The sequence below is a fragment of the Grampus griseus genome (genome assembly GCF_964374135.1).
Source record: "Grampus griseus genome assembly, chromosome: 3".
Taxonomy (NCBI): domain Eukaryota; kingdom Metazoa; phylum Chordata; class Mammalia; order Artiodactyla; family Delphinidae; genus Grampus; species Grampus griseus.
This window is the reverse complement of record NC_139019.1, coordinates 17965940-17984642: the sequence shown is the minus strand read 5'-3', so window position 1 is coordinate 17984642 and position 18703 is coordinate 17965940. Positions and strand designations below refer to the sequence as shown.

General features: G+C 35.6%; 1 protein-coding gene across 2 annotated transcripts in view; it reads left to right on the top strand.

The window, feature by feature from the left end:
• The window catches only part of CDH12 (cadherin 12), a 282182-nt gene that overhangs the window by 244004 nt on the left and 19475 nt on the right, over positions 1-18703 (top strand). For both annotated transcript variants that reach the window (XM_082652021.1, XM_082652020.1), the window contains one exon: positions 10881-11017. In XM_082652021.1, the coding sequence (XP_082508147.1) occupies positions 10881-11017 (137 nt within the window). The remainder of the gene's footprint in view (positions 1-10880; positions 11018-18703) is intronic.

The window sequence follows — 18703 nt, the reverse complement described above, 5'->3', positions numbered from 1 at the left end:
ATAGAATTGTGGCACAAAGGTAAAGAAAAGAGTTGAGATTTGGTAAACCTCATTTTCAGATTTTTTTTAATGCTAGTTCTGAGTTGTTTAATATCAATGACTTGATTTGCATATCTGTAATCTCTCCTTAATCTTCCTGCTTAACCATTGCCCAGAAACTCAGCAGAAGCCACTTCCAGTGAAACAATTGACGATATGTAAGCTTCCTACAGGTGCTTATCAAATTATTCATCCATCAGAATCTCCTTCTTACAATGAGATTGTATTTGCAGTTGAACAATATTAAAGAAAGGAAGTACTTTTACTAGTATACTCTGCTTATTTTGTTTGCACTGGAGAAAAGAGCATTCCCTGTACATTTATACCAACTGAATGTTTAAGAGTAACTCATTTGAGAAGTTGTTGATGGAGAATTTAACTTAATTGTGAAGAATGAGAAATTCCTTTGTGAATAAACTTATTTTGTTTTCCCCTTCGAATGATGTATTCATTGATGATCAACATAAGAGGAGCTATTGCAAGGAACATGTACCAAGATGAACAAGTTTACTCTTGTTTGCTTCAGTGGCAATTAACTAACAACATATAGTGACATTGTAATAACTTATTTGTATGTGTCTTTGGGCTGAGCCCTTTGGTCACAGTTCTTTAAACATCACAGCTATTATTTTACAGTGGTATCAACTGAGGCCCAGGAAGACCCAATCATGTCTTCAGTAAAGATGGAAAAATAATTTGAACATAAGCAGCCAGATTCTAAAGGTCAAAATACTAATTGCTCTACTGCTAAAGGTTAATCTAAATATATATCTGGGTTTTTGAGTTGCTTTGTAATTCTAGGATTGTTGAAAATACAAATAAATTTCATAGTTTTTAGTAGCTTCTAAAACAAAATAGAAATTCAAAACAAGTCAGTAAAAAATGTACAATATTTGATTCTTTAAGATATGGTAACTATGGGCCTTATTATATACCTGCAAGAATTCTATACACTTACATAGGTTTCCCTGGTTTAAACCTTACAATAACTTTAAATCTGAAAAATGTTTAATTCAACTATGAGAAAATTGACATTGTTCAGGCTGGAAAAATAGAAACAAAATGTACCATTCTTTTGTTGACATTTTTTGTACATATGGAAAAAAATCTTATTACTTATTACCTTTCATTTTTCTAGACAACTACAAAGTCCTTATAAGATTTAGACATAACTAAGAATTTATTGACAAAATCCAGTGGATTTGTGATACAGATCTACAGCTCTAATTTTTATGAGGATTGGATCTTGGTAGCCAATGATGAATTTGCTTTTATTTTAAGATATTTTATAGTATTCTAATGATACAGTGGCTGCGTGTCCAGATATTAGGATGGTGAACAGTTTTTGAGGCTATCTTGTTATGCTTCACATAGCTCCTAAGAATGAAGGAATGTCCAAGTCTGTGATCTTTATTACTGACTTAAATGTTTTGGGTTTACATTTTACCTGCTAGAGGTTAAGTTTCTTTGCTTTCTCTCAAAGTGCTGAGTGCTCTATGTAAGTGCAAATTTCATAGCTGTTTCCCTTCTCTCTATAATTTATATACATGCTCTTAGAGAATAGCCCTTTTCTCACAGTTGTTTGAAATTTTAAAATTATTTTGATTTTTTAAAGATTAGTTACTTTAAATATGTAATAAATAGATATAAATCCTTCTCCATGGAAAATATTGTAAGAATCAGGATCCAGTTTATAAGCTGCCCCATATTATTTAATAAGAGAATGTGAGTAATTTTCAGAGAAAAATGAGCTAAAGAGTAGATAATCACAGGAGAAAATGAAAAATCAGTTACCAGAAAAAGAAAAACCAAAACAAAACAGTAAATAAAAGTTTTCTTTCAAATATGGTGTCCATATTTGGGTATCAAATGGTAAATGACTCTAGTTAAAATGGCATCTTTCTTCAGAGACATTTGGCCGTGGCCTCCAGTGACAGTAAATAAATCCAACTTGATTAGGAATGACAGGCATTTGATTCAGTTCAAGGGAACAGTTGTGATAAAGCTATATAAAAAGACTTCAGAATAAATATGTCTAAATACTCAAAATATATAAAACAAATATTTCCATGTGTGAGTGTGATCAGGTCATTATTAAGAGGAAAAGTTAGATGTCCTTATAAAATAATTAAATGCATACAGGCAAGTACAAGATATTATGGATAGAACAATAAATTCAATCCTACTCTAAAGAAACTCTCTGTATAATCATGAAAACAAAATACAATTATTTTGCTCTTCTCATTTGAGAAAGACTGTTAATACAAATTGAAATAGCTAAATAAGATGAAAGAAGTAAGAATATAGAATTTTGTAATAAGGAGGCAATAAATGCTTCCTACAAGAATTTGGCAAGGCTTCATGGGAAGACCTTGAGCAAAGGCATAATCACATTCTTTACTTATTTACCCAGGTATTATTGTCCATATTTTTAATAATGAGAAAACTGCCATGACATGCTTGCTATCTAAGCTCTTAAGTGCAGAGCCCATTATATATATATATATATATATATATATATATATATATAACATCGTTATTAGAATATAATTGCTTTACGATGGTGTGTCATTTTCTGCTTTATAACAAAGTAAATCAGTTATACATATACATATGTCCGCATATCTCTTCCCTCTTGCCTCTCCCTCCCTCCCACCCTCCCTGTCCCACCCCTCTAGGTTTTCACAAAGCACTGAGCTGATCTCCCTGTGCAGAGCCCATATTTAATCATTATTTGCTTAAACTTTATTTTCTTTCCATTAGAGGAAGCTGCTTTGAGGTCTCTGAAAAATAAACCAAAGGCCAGGTGTAAAGCTTTGGGAGCAGACGAGGGTTAACATCTAGAAACGTAAGATCATACACAGTCAGCAGACCACATATGACTATTAAAAAATAACTAAAAAAAGACTCCCAGAATGAGGAAAGCATAAGCAACTTTGAGGAAAAGTATAGCAATTATGATTTTAATAATATGTAGAATATAGTGTATTTCTTTTTCTTTAGAGAGCTATTTTATTCGTATCACATGCTTCCAAATAGAATTTAAGGACAGAATAGTTCTGCCTTTATTAATTTAATAATTTGATCTAGTGTTTAACTTCTCATCAAACATTTAAACCAAACGACGGAGCTATCTAAACTAAGATGTAATCTGTGATGAGGAAAATAAGAATGAGGAGGAGGGTTAGGAAAAAACAAAACTGAAAGGAACTAGTAGGAAATTAGCAACTACTATTTAAGGAAGTTTGAGAGAAACATATTAGGATTTCTCAGAAAACAATTTAATTGCGATGTTGATGAAGCAATTACAATCTAAGTGTTGTATGTGGCTTAAATTCTTAGTAAAGTGTTTATAGAAATAAATTGAACTGAATTTACTTTCATTTAGTTATCTGCCACCAGACCAAAAAAAAATTTAAAAAACAAACACTAGCAAAGAGTGAAGAGTAAAGAGATTTTGATCTATTATTAGTACCTAGACAAAGTATTTCCTACCTTGACCTGAGTCATTACTCTTAACATTATTATTGCTTTAAAAATGAGATGTAATACTTTTATTTTTTTATTTTTTATTTTTATTTTTTTGTAATATTTTTAAAGTACTCTGTATCATCAAGTACTATTTTACAAAATGTGTTTGAGAATTGGGACAGGGTCAAAGTTAGCTTTTCCATTAACTGTGAGAAAGCTATTAGGCAAATTAAAAGAAACAATTTTAAGGGGAGTGTTTACCTAATGAAGAGAACAAAACTTTAAGGCATTTCTGAAAACTCATTTTCAGAAAAATAATAAAATTGTTCTCTGTCGAGTGGTCTGCACAGATTAAGTTAATGCATTAATTTTTGATTTCCATTGAATTGTTAAAACAAGTTTCTTATCAACAGTCACTGTGCATACTTTTTATGAACTATAGATTTGTATCATATATCTATCCTAAGCATCTTTTTTAATTTGAATTTCATCTACTCACCAAGTAAGTATAACATGACTCAAACACAGTATGTACCTAAAAGTTATACTCATTTAAACTGGGGAGTTGGGCCAAATTAGACAGTTTATATTATATTGTGATTTTTGCTGAAACCCGGCCTCCGTACACCAGCACCAAATTGAATCTCCAAGACAGATTTTTGGGTGAAGTAGAAAAGAATAGCTTTATTGCAGGGAGCCAAGCAAGGAGTACAGGGCAACGAGTGCTTAAAAGACCCAAACTCCCGGAAGGCTTTCAGGAAAGGTTTTTAAAGACAGGGTGAGGGAATGGGGTTGCAGGGTGTGTGATTAGCTCTTGGACGTTTTTCTGATTGGTTGGTAGTGAGGTAATTGCGAGTCAGCATCATCAACCCTCTGGTTCCAACCAGTCTGGGGTCTCCGTGCTTGTGGGCAGCATGCAGTTCCTTTCTTCTACCTGCTGGGGGTTTCAGTATCTGCAAAACAGCTTAAAGGACATGGCTCAGAAGATCCTTGACTTTGTTTAATGGCCAAAGTATTATCATTATTTTGTCTTGTTTGACTGTTTTCCTTTCTTTCTGTATTTTCTCACTTCTCTAATTAAATTTATTCTTTGAGTAAAGTGTTTCTACAGACAAAAGGCAGCTGGAGGACATGGGTGGGAGTCTATCTTGGGAAATCCTCATAGGGTCGTGCTTGGTTATGTGATTAGTTGCAATTAAGATATCAGTCTACCCTTAGATTGAATGTGGATTGTAGCAAACCCAAAGTAAACCAATGATGGCTAACTCTGGGACGGTGATTCTCCTGAAACTGATCTAGACACTTTATAACCGGGTCATGTCTTCTCTGAAAATATCCAGGAAATTTAGGAGTGTTTTCATTGTCAGTTCATTGATGGCCACATCCTATCTATGTCTCCTAATTGCTATAGTGGGCAAAATACCACAGTAGAATATGGCTATTGTCTAATGTTTATCATTCAGTCAGGCACAGGGATCAGCCAGTTACACAAAGGTAGGACCTTAGGAAAATGCCAGGACCTAGTGTTAAGAGCCTCACCGGCTATGGGAAGATGCTGAAGACGTTTTTACTGAGTAGAAAATGTTCAGCTAAGAAGGCAGTAAGCTTTCTAAGAGGATAACATCCAGAGGAAGGGGTATCAAACATCACAAGGTGATGGAGATAAAAACTAGACACCAGAAAATAGTGAATGAGAACCAAAGCAGCATTGTAAGAAATAAGGCCTGGCTATTGTGCCCATGGATTGTACTTCAGGTATTTGGGGTTGGGGGGCTTCGTAGTTCAGGTGTTTTAAATTTGAAGGCTACATATGTCACAACTTTGTTCTAGAACAAAGCACACATTTGTGTGATAGGAAGAGTTTTCTTTTTTAATTGAAAAATAATACAAAATAATCCATAATGTGGAAAGAGAGAGGGAGGAAAGGATATATACACACACATACATACATGTACACACCCCACATGAATGATTCCATACCTAGGTACATATATCTTATCTCATTTTGGGTATACCACACTTACTTTTATATTGCTAGGTAGGTATTATTTTCCCAAATTTTACAGAAGACAAGGAGAACAGACATTAGGGAATGAGATTCCTAACTTAACTGCACAAGGTAAGTGAAGGAACCGGTATATCACCCTAGTTCTTTCTCCAGAAAGTTCATGTTCTTAATTCTATATCTATTTCTTTGCCTCTCAGTGGTGGTTGATTTATGGAATGCAAACTCTATGTCAGTGTTAGACTGAAATGACTAAATAAATGAAATTTGCTTACTCACCTTCTAAGATATTGGATTTTGGTTGATAGAAAGATAAAACAGAGATAGGCACATTATTTTATGTATGCAATAAGTAAGTTCTTGAATTTTTAAACACATTACCAGATAGACCTAAATTTAAAATGAACTGTGGGTGTGTAATGATTCATTGTGCACAGATTCTGTTTGACTCAGCTTTCTAAACTGTAAAATATGCTGTAAGAATTAACTAGAAGTAAGGTGATCTATTGTCACAGTTTTTACTGGGACCAAGGAGTTTTTTGGATCTCAGGATATTCAGCACTAGTACTGAGAAAGTCCTCTGCAAACCAGAAAGGTTTTGTTGTCCTAAATAAGACATTCCTAAAACCCTAAATAGGGTTGAAGTAGAAATATTTAACTATTATATAGGTAATAAGAATAGGATCTGTGCATTGATTCAATGTAGTGTTTAAGTTCCAGATGCTATAACGTGCAAATAATGTCCCAGGTCCTTGGCAACACATAGATGAATAAAGTAACCTCAAGTAATTTAAAGGGCCTTGAGTAAGAAAGACAATCACAGGCACAAAATGTATATAATCTGTCTTATGTTTGCCAAAATCTGCAAAACAATTGAGTGCTATGAGCATCAGAAAAGGACCTATTCATTGCAGAGATTTGCAACAATGCAAATACGTGTAGAAGAGCTTTAAATAATATCATGCAGTTTAATTGGAGTAAATGAGAAAAGAAGAAAGGAATTCCAAAAACTGGTGGAGTTTCTACTTAAGGAATGGCAGCATGAGGAGCTCTGCAGACATGCTCCCAGTTAAACAGCATAAATGGTGAAAATTATTTTTTAAAAATTACAATCATATATGGTCTCTGGAAAATTTCCTAAGAGCATATAGCAAATGAAGAAACATTTATTCAAGAAGATCTATTAAAACACGATAAGAACATCAAGAGACTGTGGCACTTGACCCCAGACCTGTTTCTTCCCTTCCACTCCCATCTCCCAGCTCAGCCTGATAGAGATTTCTCTCTGGACTCTGCATGGAATGGCTGAGAAAACATGGCTCCTCTCTCCTCAGCTCTCAATCATGGGATACAGTATCTTACCAGGAGGGGCAGGATGCCAGCGTTTCTCATCTTCTCCAACTCTGAGTTTCCAGAAGCGAAATTCCTGGTGAGTGTGGTTGAGATTGGCAGTTTGTTTCCTCCACTCACTCCACATCACTCACAGGGCACAGGCCCTACGGCAGGCAGTCTGATAATATGGGCCTCATGTTGCTTTTTGCACTCCCATAGAGTCAAAATGAGAAGACCATCATTCCTCCATCCACTGCCGGCAGCAGTGATGCAGAGAATTTCCCAGGGTAAGAGAGCCCGTAGGATTGGAGAACTTTAGCTCTTCCCAAAATATTTTCCTTTATTTTTTTCAGTTTTAAGAGACATAAAATAATAAAAGTACTAAGTAACAATGTTTTATTGTATTTTTTACTGTATCAGTGTACTATAGATAACAATATATGTATTACATACATGTATAGATATATAATAGCACATGGCTACCTAGGAGTAACATTTCTATATTTTATTAGAATTAAGTTAATATAAATTTGAATCTAAGTTAAGCTGCATATGGTAACATCTAGAGCAGATAATAAGAAAATAACTCAAAAATATTGTGTAACATTATTAAAAGAATTAACATTCCACTAGAAAATATACACTTAATGAAAAAGAAAGTAGCAGAGGAGAAATCAGAAACCTTGCACCATCACAATTTTTATCCTATAGAAGTGAAATTTCTGGAAAATTGGAGCTTATCCCAATTAATGAATTAAATGAAAAAGTTTTGAACTAATAAGTTTAAAATGTTTTAAAACCTACCACCTACTGCACAACTTGAATATATGAAAATGATTGAATTGTTCATTTTAAATTGGGAAATTGTATAGTATGTGAATGAAGCTATTATTAAAAATAAGGCTTAGGAAAAAAGTAAGCATATATTTGAAAAGTGAGGCTTTATTGCAGAGCTCAGAGTAGGATATATTTGTTAAGGTTAGAACAGAGTGCTAATAGGAAACAATCATTAGAAAGTATGTTCCATGCAAAGTAAGAGAAATAGATTTCATTCTATATGGAAAATAGTTACAGAATCTCAGCATTGCAAGGTACATTCAGACTCTCCAATCACGCTCAAATTTGTTCCACCACATCTGCACCAACTATTTCGACGTCAATATTTGAGTAGTCCTGGAGCTTTATGGTTTTCTGAGGAAACCCGTTATGACCCTGTGCAACTCTGACATCAAAAAGTCTTTGATAGGGGCTTCCCTGGTGGCGCAGTGGTTGGGAGTCCGCCTGCCGATGCAGGGGACGCGGGTTCATGCCCCGGTCCGGGAAGATCCCACATGCCGCGGAGCAGCTGGGCCCGTGAGCCATGGCCGTTGAGCCTGCGCGTCCGGAGCCTGTGCTCCGCAACGGGAGAGGCCACAACAGTGAGAGGCCCGCGTACCGCAAAAGTCTTTGATATACTTATCCAAAATCTTAATTTCTATAGATTCCATTTTCCTGTCCTATCTGTATCCCACTGAAACATAACAAGTAAATCTAACACCTCCTTCACATGAGTGTCCTGATCAAATTAAAGGCGGCTAGCATGTTTTATGTCTTCTTTCCTTCAGCCTGCATAGCCCTAGTTATTTCAACTACTCACAACCCATTGAATCAAATATCTTTCCAGCCTCTTATCTTTGTCTCTTGGCAAGATTCTGGTCTACAGGAAATGCTAACAGCCTTGTCCCCTTCAAATACATCCACCCTGTGCCCTAAAAGTGATGAACTCTTAACCCATACCCTAATTATACGTTTCGAAGTGTTCATTACTCACAAGATCATGTCCCACCTCCTTAATAGAATTTACGAGACCCTCCTTGACCTAAATCACTTATCTTTTTTCATGTTATTGTGCCTTTCAGATATTTTCCCGTATTTCCCAACAGCTTATATTTTCCCACACAAACTCTATGGTTTTGCTACTGCTGTTGCAGCTTCCTGAAATACCTTTCCTCCTCTCCTCACTTTGTCTGCCTCTCTCTTCTCGTGAATAATTCCTTTATAGCCTTCTAATGTCAGCCACACACCGTGTGCAGGAAGGTTTGCCTGAATCAATACCTGTTGAACCAGGCATCTTTTCTTTGCACTCCTGTAGTGTCTTTTCTTTCTTTCTACCAGGCATAAAAATCATCTGTTTATATGTGTTTCCCCAACTAGACTCTTTATTAGTGGGCATCTTACTTTACCACTTTTTATGTGTTTCAACCCTAGTACAATGTCCAGTGCACAGTGGGCACTCCACAAATATTTAGTGAATTCTACAATTAAACACCAACCATCATTAGTCTACACCAACAATTCTTTAGAAATGCTATAGTCACGAAGGAGGTTCAGTAACAATTTGCTTCTTAAATTAGGCATGTGCTCAAGTTGAATAATGGTGCTGAAAAGGGGTATTGTGAGAAGATGCTTTTTTGTTCAGAAAAGGACATCAGGCAATAGAGAGAATTAAGCTCCTTGTATCTGGTACTCCTTGAGTTTTAAATGTACCTTAAGTTCATTTATAATTTTTGAGAGCATTTCTATGAGATAGCATGTTACATTGAACTCATAAGGCATGCATTATCATAAATCAACAACAGAAATATCAAAGGCAGATGAAAACCTTGGTTCATACTCTGATCTTATCAGTTACTAACAAATATTGACAAGTTATAAATGTCACCTATAAAGCAAACTAGTTTTGATCTAGCGCCAAAATGATATGCAAACTGCCCCAGTTTTAGGTAACCAGTTTGTCAAAATTATAACTTGCAATTTTGAAACACATATCTTAACTAACTTTTTGTGACTGCCTGGGGATTTAGATGTGCTGACTACTATGATGTCATCTGTTTCAGCCACTGTTTGTAAGGACTTCACCTTGATTCCCCGGCCAGAAAAATGGTGATAAACATATTGTGCATTCAGTCTTTTGATTAGCAGAGCCCTTTTCCACTTAAAAATGATCCATTTAAAATTGGTAAGACTATCTTATAATAATTATATGGAAAACATTGATGACCTCGTTCAAATATCAGCTCTAAAACTTTCTAACTTTGTGAACTTCAGCATATGTTTTTTTTACTCATATGTAAAATGGGGAGATTAGTAATACTCATTTTTTAGGGTCGTTCTGGGAATTTGTTAACATATATAAATATATAGAACAATACCTGGCACGTGGAAAGATTTCAAAATGTCCATTAATATGATGATTGAAAATATGTTTGAAAATAATTTTACATATATCACTCTATATATCCAGTTACATAAAGGTTTATACAAATGCAATATGTCTTTTATTCACTTTCTTGCATTTCATAGTCCAGCCGCTTCACATAAAGAAGGTAACATCTGTTACTATCAAGAAGGTTGGCTAATACAGAAGATAAAGAGACATTATTAGCCAAGGTCACTGTTTTTTGGTTTTTTTTTTTTTAAGAAAGTTGTCCTGATATTTAGAGTAATAAAACAACCATGGCCCTTTTATATGTGTTTGAGGGAAATATTTCTGTACAATTATCCCATTGTCAGTTAAAAATTTTCCCCTTAGTTTCCCTAACATGTTTTTTTTTTTTTTTTCTGTCCATGGAAATGAAGACTCTACCTGTGTTCTGACCTCAGTTCTTTGTAGCTATTTCCAGATGCCTCTCCCACCCCCAGCTCTTCCCACAGTCACCATTAAGGAATATTTTACTGCTTGAAAAAGTTTTAATATTCAGCAGGTTAAGGAAATCAATGGTCAGCTTTAGAATTTTAGTCTCTGCTGAGCTTTCAAGGTGTCAAGGCCCTAAAATAATACGAACAGCAGGAGTACTAAATCTTTCATTATTTCCAGTTTCCCCTTGAGCATACTGACTTTGTGATGAAGAAGCTGTCATTTATACTCTTCTTTATTGCAAGGTAGGTAATAGCTGCAGGAAGAAAAATAAGGAACTGTGTCAAGTTAGCCTGACTGCCATCATGATTAATGTGTAATCATTGCACATTTGCATCTACTCTTTTTTATATACAGGTACTTCATAGATTGGAAGAGTGATGGGGACAGCTACTTTACAATAGATGCAACTGAAGGAACCATCTCTACTAGTGAATTACTAGACAGAGAAAGCACCGCGCAGTATAATTTCTCCATAATTGCGAGTAAAGTTAGTAAGTATGGCATGGACGGAATCAATGTTATACTGCACTTCTTTGGATTTCACACTCTTAAATGAATCCCTGCTGAGGCGTTTTCATTTTCGGACTGACAGCCAAGTGGTCTCTTGGGGAAACTCAGAAACCGGCTCCTTTTCCTCATAGCATAAGTTCAGAAAAATTGTGACAGCTGCCAGTGAGCCCTGTTTGCAGGACTGGATGAATATCTAGCAGTGCATTTCATGTGAGATCTCATCCTTTTCCACCCTGTAACCTCAAAAATCCACCGGAGTTCCGTCTTTCCACGTCTTCATCCCTGTATATATTATTGAGAGCTTCACAGACCAGGCAGGAGGAAATAACCATCACATGAAATCATCTTTTCTGAAATATTTTCTGAAATTGAAGAGAGAATTTTTAAATTCACCCCTCTTCTCTCTCTCTCCTTTCATTAAAATGTATTTTGTTATGAACATCATTGTGAAATATACAAGAGTTTTAAGTGCAATTCTTCAAGTGCAATTCTTCACTCAGAATCTATAGGATTGTTAGGAATTACTCCTTGTGTTGGTTTCTGCTTGGTCCAGAAGTGATCCTTTAGACTGAGAGTGATTATAGGTCTTATGTCTTTGGCTGGACAATTCAGGATATTATCACAACTTCCAAAGGTAACAGATGAGGGTGGGAGTGGAGACCTTGGCTATCAACATAGTTGTCTGTAACAGAAGTGCATCGTACCAGTCCTTCTGCTTAGGTTCTCTTGAAAGATTTGAGGAAATCCCTTCTGAGTATCTTTCATTTTGTTTTCCTCCTATTTTCTTTCGTGCCTCTGGTACAAGTACTCTGAGAGCTAATGTCACCTTTCAGTGCAGGGAGAAGCTAACTGTGAACATTTCTGTTGAGGGGTTTTTGGTCCGTCTCAACTCAGTGGGTGTAAACGGGAAACAATTTTGTTAATCTTCAAAAACTGCTTCCAAACATGCATAATCAGACACCCTATTCCCGGGCCTTAATGATGCCTTTAGCTGATTTCATCACTTTTACATTATTCTGATTATTAAAGGTAAATTTAGCATAAAAGAACATGCAGCTTCTGTCTTGTTTGTTGGACTACTTTTCTGTTATGTTAGAAGACTACTGCTCTGAGGCTGCCATGTCACATGTTGTGGTCAGGTTGACAATCCCAGCTCAGCTCAGCCTTCTAACCATACCTGCCAGAGCGCTGGATATGTAAGTAAAACCATCTTGCAACCTCTAGCCAGGCTGCTTGCTAGCTGAATACCACAATGTAACCTCCATCATTACCATGTGAAATGGAATATATACTCAGCCAAATCTTGCCCAGATTCTGATGCACAAAATTGGGAGAAATACTAAAATTGTAATTATCTCAAGCAACTATATTTTTGTGGTCATGTATTGTTGTACAACAATAGATAACTGAAGAACTCAATGACACCATAAGTTGGAACTTTGATTCCTTGGTAATGGACGTAAAGATTCTCCAGCTGGGGTAGAAAGGAGAGAGAGAGAAGTAAAATGCATAAATCTCTCTTTTAAAGATTTTTTTTTTGAAATATAGTTGATTTGCAATGTTGTGATCATTTAAGATGTACAGCAAAATGATTCAATTATACATGTATATGTATAAATATATATATATATATACATATATATTCTTTTTTTACATTCTCTTCCATTGTAGGTTATTACAAGATGTTGAGTATAATTCCCTGTGCTATACAGTAGGTCCTTGTTGGTTATCTATTTTATGTATAGTAGCATGTATATTTTAATCCTAAACTCCTAATTTATCCCTTCACCGTCTTTCCCCTTTGGTAACCATAAGTTTGTTTTCTATGTCTGTGAGTCTATTTTTGTCTTGGAAATAAGTTCATTTGTATAATTTTTTTAGATCCCACGTATAAGCGATATCTCATATTTGTCTTTCTCTCTCTGACTTCGTTTACTTAATTTGATAATCTCTAGGTCCATCCATGTTACTGCAACATAAATCACATAAATCACATAAATCTCTCTTATCTGCCCCCCAGAGAGTGCTCCCCTGGTTGCCACTGCTTCTAGGATTAAAATTGACTGGCTAAATGGACTGCCCACATACTCTCTTCATGTGATTTTTGAGTTATTTGGTATTGGGGTCTCTGAGCATCCCATTTGCCCATGAACTTGATATGGGCACCCAGTGGTAGAACTTACAGCTTCTTAATTCCAGGTCCCCGTGTGTAGCAGACGGCTTTCTTGGATGAATTAATAGCATGAGTTCTCAACTCCAGCTTTCTGTTTTGTCCACTAGACCCTGAGGAAATTCATATACCCTGGTCATGCTGAACAGGTACATTACAGCCTGCTCCTCTACCATATGCTTTCTCTGTCATGCTGTCTCCTTTCAAATCTGCCCTCCTTGTTCTGTTAGGTTCTGAGAGCTGATCATACAGTCAGCTGCCTGAGAAGACATTCTATCAGGAGAGCAGAACCAAATGCCAGTCCCCCAGTTTTCTTTAACTTGTTTTCCTGAAGTTTCCTTTCATGCTAGGCATCTTTCTTCTCTCCCGTATCACAGTTACATATGTTATTCATCATTCTTTTCATGCTTTCGGTTATTTCAACTCTGAATTATTTCCTTCATCCATAACACTGAGGAAAGCTTAACTATAATATAGTTAGAAAATAAACTTTAGTATTCTAAGATCTTTGACAAATAGAGTAAAAATGAGATGTCTAAGTTATGGGTTATAAGACCTCTATCGACTATATTATAGTCACTCTCAATTAACTTGGATATAGTAAGTGATAACTGACCAGAGGTAGACTATTCAAAAAATTTCTATTTATCAAAAATGTATTGTCCATAATAGAATATTTTTCATTAGAAAACTATCTTGTGCGACCTACTCTTTCTATTAATGCACATGCAAAACGTGCATATTTTTAGAAGGAGGAGTATTAGGTCCAGTATCTTAACTCAAGATGAAAGTCTGCAGCTAGTTATTCACTCTGTACTGTAACTCTAAAAGGTCTTTTTCTCCCCAGCAGCTACTATAGCTACCAAAACCATCACCATGGTGTGAGGGCACCCATCATAGCAGGTCTGCTACCTGCAGTCAGAGCCTGAGCTTCAAACATTTGGAAAATGGCAGAGGGGTATGCATTCATACAGTGCAAGCAAGTGTCATTGATCCTTAAAAGCTTAGATTTTTCAAACTTAGAAAACTGTATTTTGTTAATTATTAATATAATGAGGGCACATGCTGGCTCCTCTCTGACCTGCTGGATGTAGTTTTTACCTAAATCCAAATTAGGATATCCCGTTGTGTGGATTCTCATAAGTTATGTTGGCTCTCACTTGGACATATGCAGAACTGAGACTTAGACTCATAATCCATACATACACACAATGTAAAAGGGCTGCCAAGCTAATATTTCTAAGATATCTACCCCTCGTCTATTCCACTGTCTATTCAAAGACTACTGTGTGGAATTTAGAACCCTCAAGGAAGTCTGGTAGGACGAACACTATACACCTCCATGAAAAAGAAAGAGGCTAAGTATATATCACATGGTAATTAAAGATTCTGCAATAAGAATAGATTATTGTGGGTCTTATTTTGTTTCAGTTCACAGAGTTTGAAAGTAAACTTTATTTATATTTTAATACATAAGGCTGCTTTCAATGATCAAATTAACCAGCCTCAGCAGGAAACTCTCATTATGGTGAATGACTGAGAAATAAATAGCCCACACTTGCCCTGCCAAGTGGAACATAATTGTTTAAGTGTACCTTACTGCAGATTGAACTATCAAATGTTTTGGCCCTGACCCTTCTATAAAAACTCTCAGGTGAAATGAAATGGTACAATGATTGAACAACTTCCAATTAATTAAAAAGCAGTCATTAATCAGTGTTGCTATAGTCCAAGGTCCAAATAGTTTTATTAGACTACTAATAATTCTTTTATGCATTATTGCTTTGCTGTTTTTATACTAGTCTTGAGAATTAAAAAAACGCAAGCCCCCCAAAATCACTTCATTCAAATTATCAGAAACTTCCAATAGGCAAATGTTTCTAATTTCTTTTTTGTTTTGGTGTTACTATAACACATATCATTAGACAAAGATAACTACATTAAAGCCTTAGAACTTTTATATAATTATAAAATAAATGGATGATACCAAAGACAATTCTTCTTTTCTTGGTCATTTTAATTATCCAGATGACAATAGATTGTTTCTATTGTGAAAGAGTTCAAAAATCAGTGGTAGACTTACTGCATGCTATATTTGGGGAAAATGTTATGTGTAAGTATACCATTATGAGTTAGGATTAAATTGTTGAGTAACTTTTAAGGTTATGTAACATTAGAGCTACTTTGCTTTAGCTTCTTTTTACTTCAACATAATGTATGTAGTATCATCTTCATATATACAGAAAATCAAACTGAGATTATTGTCTATAATTTAAGCTCAACATAACTTCATCTAATTTTTTATAAATTGTATAGAACATTATTTACATGAAAAGTGTTAATGGTTGTGGGTTAAAACTAAGACTGAAGTCTGTTCTTAAGGACAGTTTAGGAATAGAATCTGACCCCCAAAATTATTTTAGTTAGTTATAACTATGCAAATTATGCTGAATTCCAGGGACTTCAGACTTAAGTGCACTCTCATATAGCCTCCAAGGGAAAGTTGCAAAAGGTTTATATTGACCAAACTGTGGTCATTAAGTAATGAAGGATTTAAACAAAAATAAATAGGTTTTTTGGTAGAATTTTTTAAAGGGTTTCTTCTGCCTGTGTGCCAAATAGTTAGCCATGAAATGGTGTTCTCAGACCAAATGAGAAGAAAGTACCTAATGTTTCTATAATAATTGTAAGTGATAATATTATAAATTAGTAAACCAAACTGTTATAGTAGCTTTATATACATTCACTCAATTTATTACTGTCCACATTGTAAGAGTGAAGAAATAGAGGCTAAGATTTATTTCCATGTGTCACACAGCAAATGATGACCAAGCTAAGACAGGAGCCCAGGACTCACACTCCAAAACACAATTTCACAGGGACACATATTCACCTCCTTAGGCTTCATTTTTAAATAAGTTAATAGTAAAATTAGTCAAGGTGATTTTTACATACATAGATAATTAAAGTAAACTATAGTAAAATTTTTATGTACATTTGCATTGTACATATAATTAAGCTGAAATTATTGTTAGCCTTGGCATCTATCTATCTATCTATCTATCTATCCACCTACATTTAAGCTCGTTGGACTGCTTACCTATTAGAAATCTATAGTGCATTTGCATTTTAGAAATAAAATACAGACTCAAAGTATGAGAATAGGGAAATATGTGTGCAATATTACGTGTGTACCAGGGTTGTAGGTAGGTAGATTGCTATCTCTATCCAATAAGTGTTAATTACTAGATAAGACTCAAGCTACAAGAGTTCCTAATGATTTTATTGTGAAGGATCCTTTTTGATAATTTCCCTGTATATGGAAAGATTTTTGCCTACCGACACTATATGGCCTCCTCCCTGCTGGCTGCCCTTAGTGGCAATGCCTTTGCCAAAGACATAAAGAAGATCCTGGACAGTGTGGGCATCAAGGAGGTGGATGACAGCCTGACTCAGCAAGGTCACCTGTGAGCTGAAAGGAAAAAACCCTGAAGATATCAGTCACTGCTCAGGGTATCAGCCATCTGGCCAGCGTGCCCATGTCCACGGGGCAGATCTGCAGCTCTTGCTGCTGCTTCAGCCTTGGCATCAGCAGAGAAAAAAGACGGGAAGAAGAAGGAGTTGCAGGAGTCAGATGACTCCCTGGATTTATCCTGTTGAAGTAGAGTTCTGCTCCCCTGCAAAAGTGTTAAGATGTCGTTTCTGACATCAGCGGCATCGCTGATCCCCCATTCTGTTTAGTAGAAGCAAGTCACTAGATCCAGACCACACTTAAGGGCAAAGAATTACATGGAGGTAACTCATGTGGGTATCAGGAAGTGGGGATTCTTGGGAGCCATTTGAGAAAGTTGCCTACCTGATGTGTTTCTTGACAACTAGACAAGTCTTTCAAAAAGTGAAGAAAGTTTAGAGACCATATTACTTAACTACTAGGCCTGAAAATTTTGTGAAAAAGACAACAATCTGTTTGAATTCATAAGTATGCAACCAAAATGCAAAGTGCTGTAAGAGAAAAAATAATTAAAATAATTATTTTTGAAGACATAAGCATAGTATGTCACACAGGAATTATCATTTGAGCTGAGTCTTTAAAAGATGAAGAAGATACTGAAAAGGAGGAAAGGAGGGTATTCTAGGTTGAGGAAACATCTTAAGCAAAGGCAGAGAGGTATTAAAGCTCATGTCTAGATGAGAAATTACAAGTAAGGTGGTGCAATTGGTGCCCAGAATGAGTAGAGAAGGCTAAAGAAAATGCATTCAGAAAGGGAGCCTGAGATCTCCTCTCTATTCTCATATAGAATACAGTATTGTTAGGTACAGTCACCATACTGTATAGTACATCCCTAGGACTTATTATATTTTATAACTGGAAGTCTGTACACTTTGATCACATTTACTTTTTGCACACCTCGCACCCCTGCTTCAGGCAACCATTTCAAGATCGATACAAATATCAGATCATTGTGTTGTACACCTAAATTAATATAATGTTGTATGTCAATTATATCTCCATTTTTAAGAAAGAAAGAAAAGAAAGGAAGCCTGAGGCCTTATCAAACAGAGCCTTAAATACCACATGGAGAAATTACAAAGTTTTTTAAGTGGGTTTTTGAGCCCATCCTCATTTCTGCTGTTTCTACTATATGTCCCTAGCTCAACATATGTCCAAAGAGACATATATCACTTCTCCAACTTTCCCCATCTGGTGAGTCTGGAAGGTAGTTATGCAAGGGACCTGCATTCCTGTAAACCAGCACTGGCTGGGTTACATTGTATCCATCTGGGTGACTGAGGTTAACCTCATCAGGATCAAGAGACAAGAGTGAGTCTGGATTCTCTGCAGTGTTTGAGCCGCAGACATTTCTTTCTAATTTGGCCAGTCTTTTTTCAAAAGGGCACTGTAAGTCATATGCACATTTGAGAATAGGCATGCAGGTTGGCCCTTTCTTTTTTACTACTGTTCTTCAACTTCTTAATTGTTACCTGAATCAGAATCACCTGGGACAGTATTCCTGGACCCCATTCAAGACATACTGAATCAGAATTTCTGGGATTATTGCCAAGAAATCTCCATTTTAAACAAGATACTTAGGTCATCTAATGGATACTGATGTTGGAACCAGTGTGCTAAATTCTCTAAATATTAACATGGATTTGTGGAAATAAAACAGCTTAATGTTACTATGAAGACATGTACATAGAGAGCGAAGTTGACTTCTGAGGACTAAATAAAACCATTGGTTTCAATTATGGATTGAAGACATTATTTTTTCCTATTTTTTCTCAAATAATTGCCTTTCTCTTACACTTCATGAATATGTTACTTTGCATGTATGAGTCTAGGTAGTTTATGTACTATTTAATATTTCCCTTTTTTTTCCCTGAGTAACTATATGAAACTATCAATATTTTGTATTCTCAAAGAAAGGTATCTTTGATTTATACTAGTATTGGCAACAATTTACTAGTACTTATAATGCAGAAAAGTAACACATAC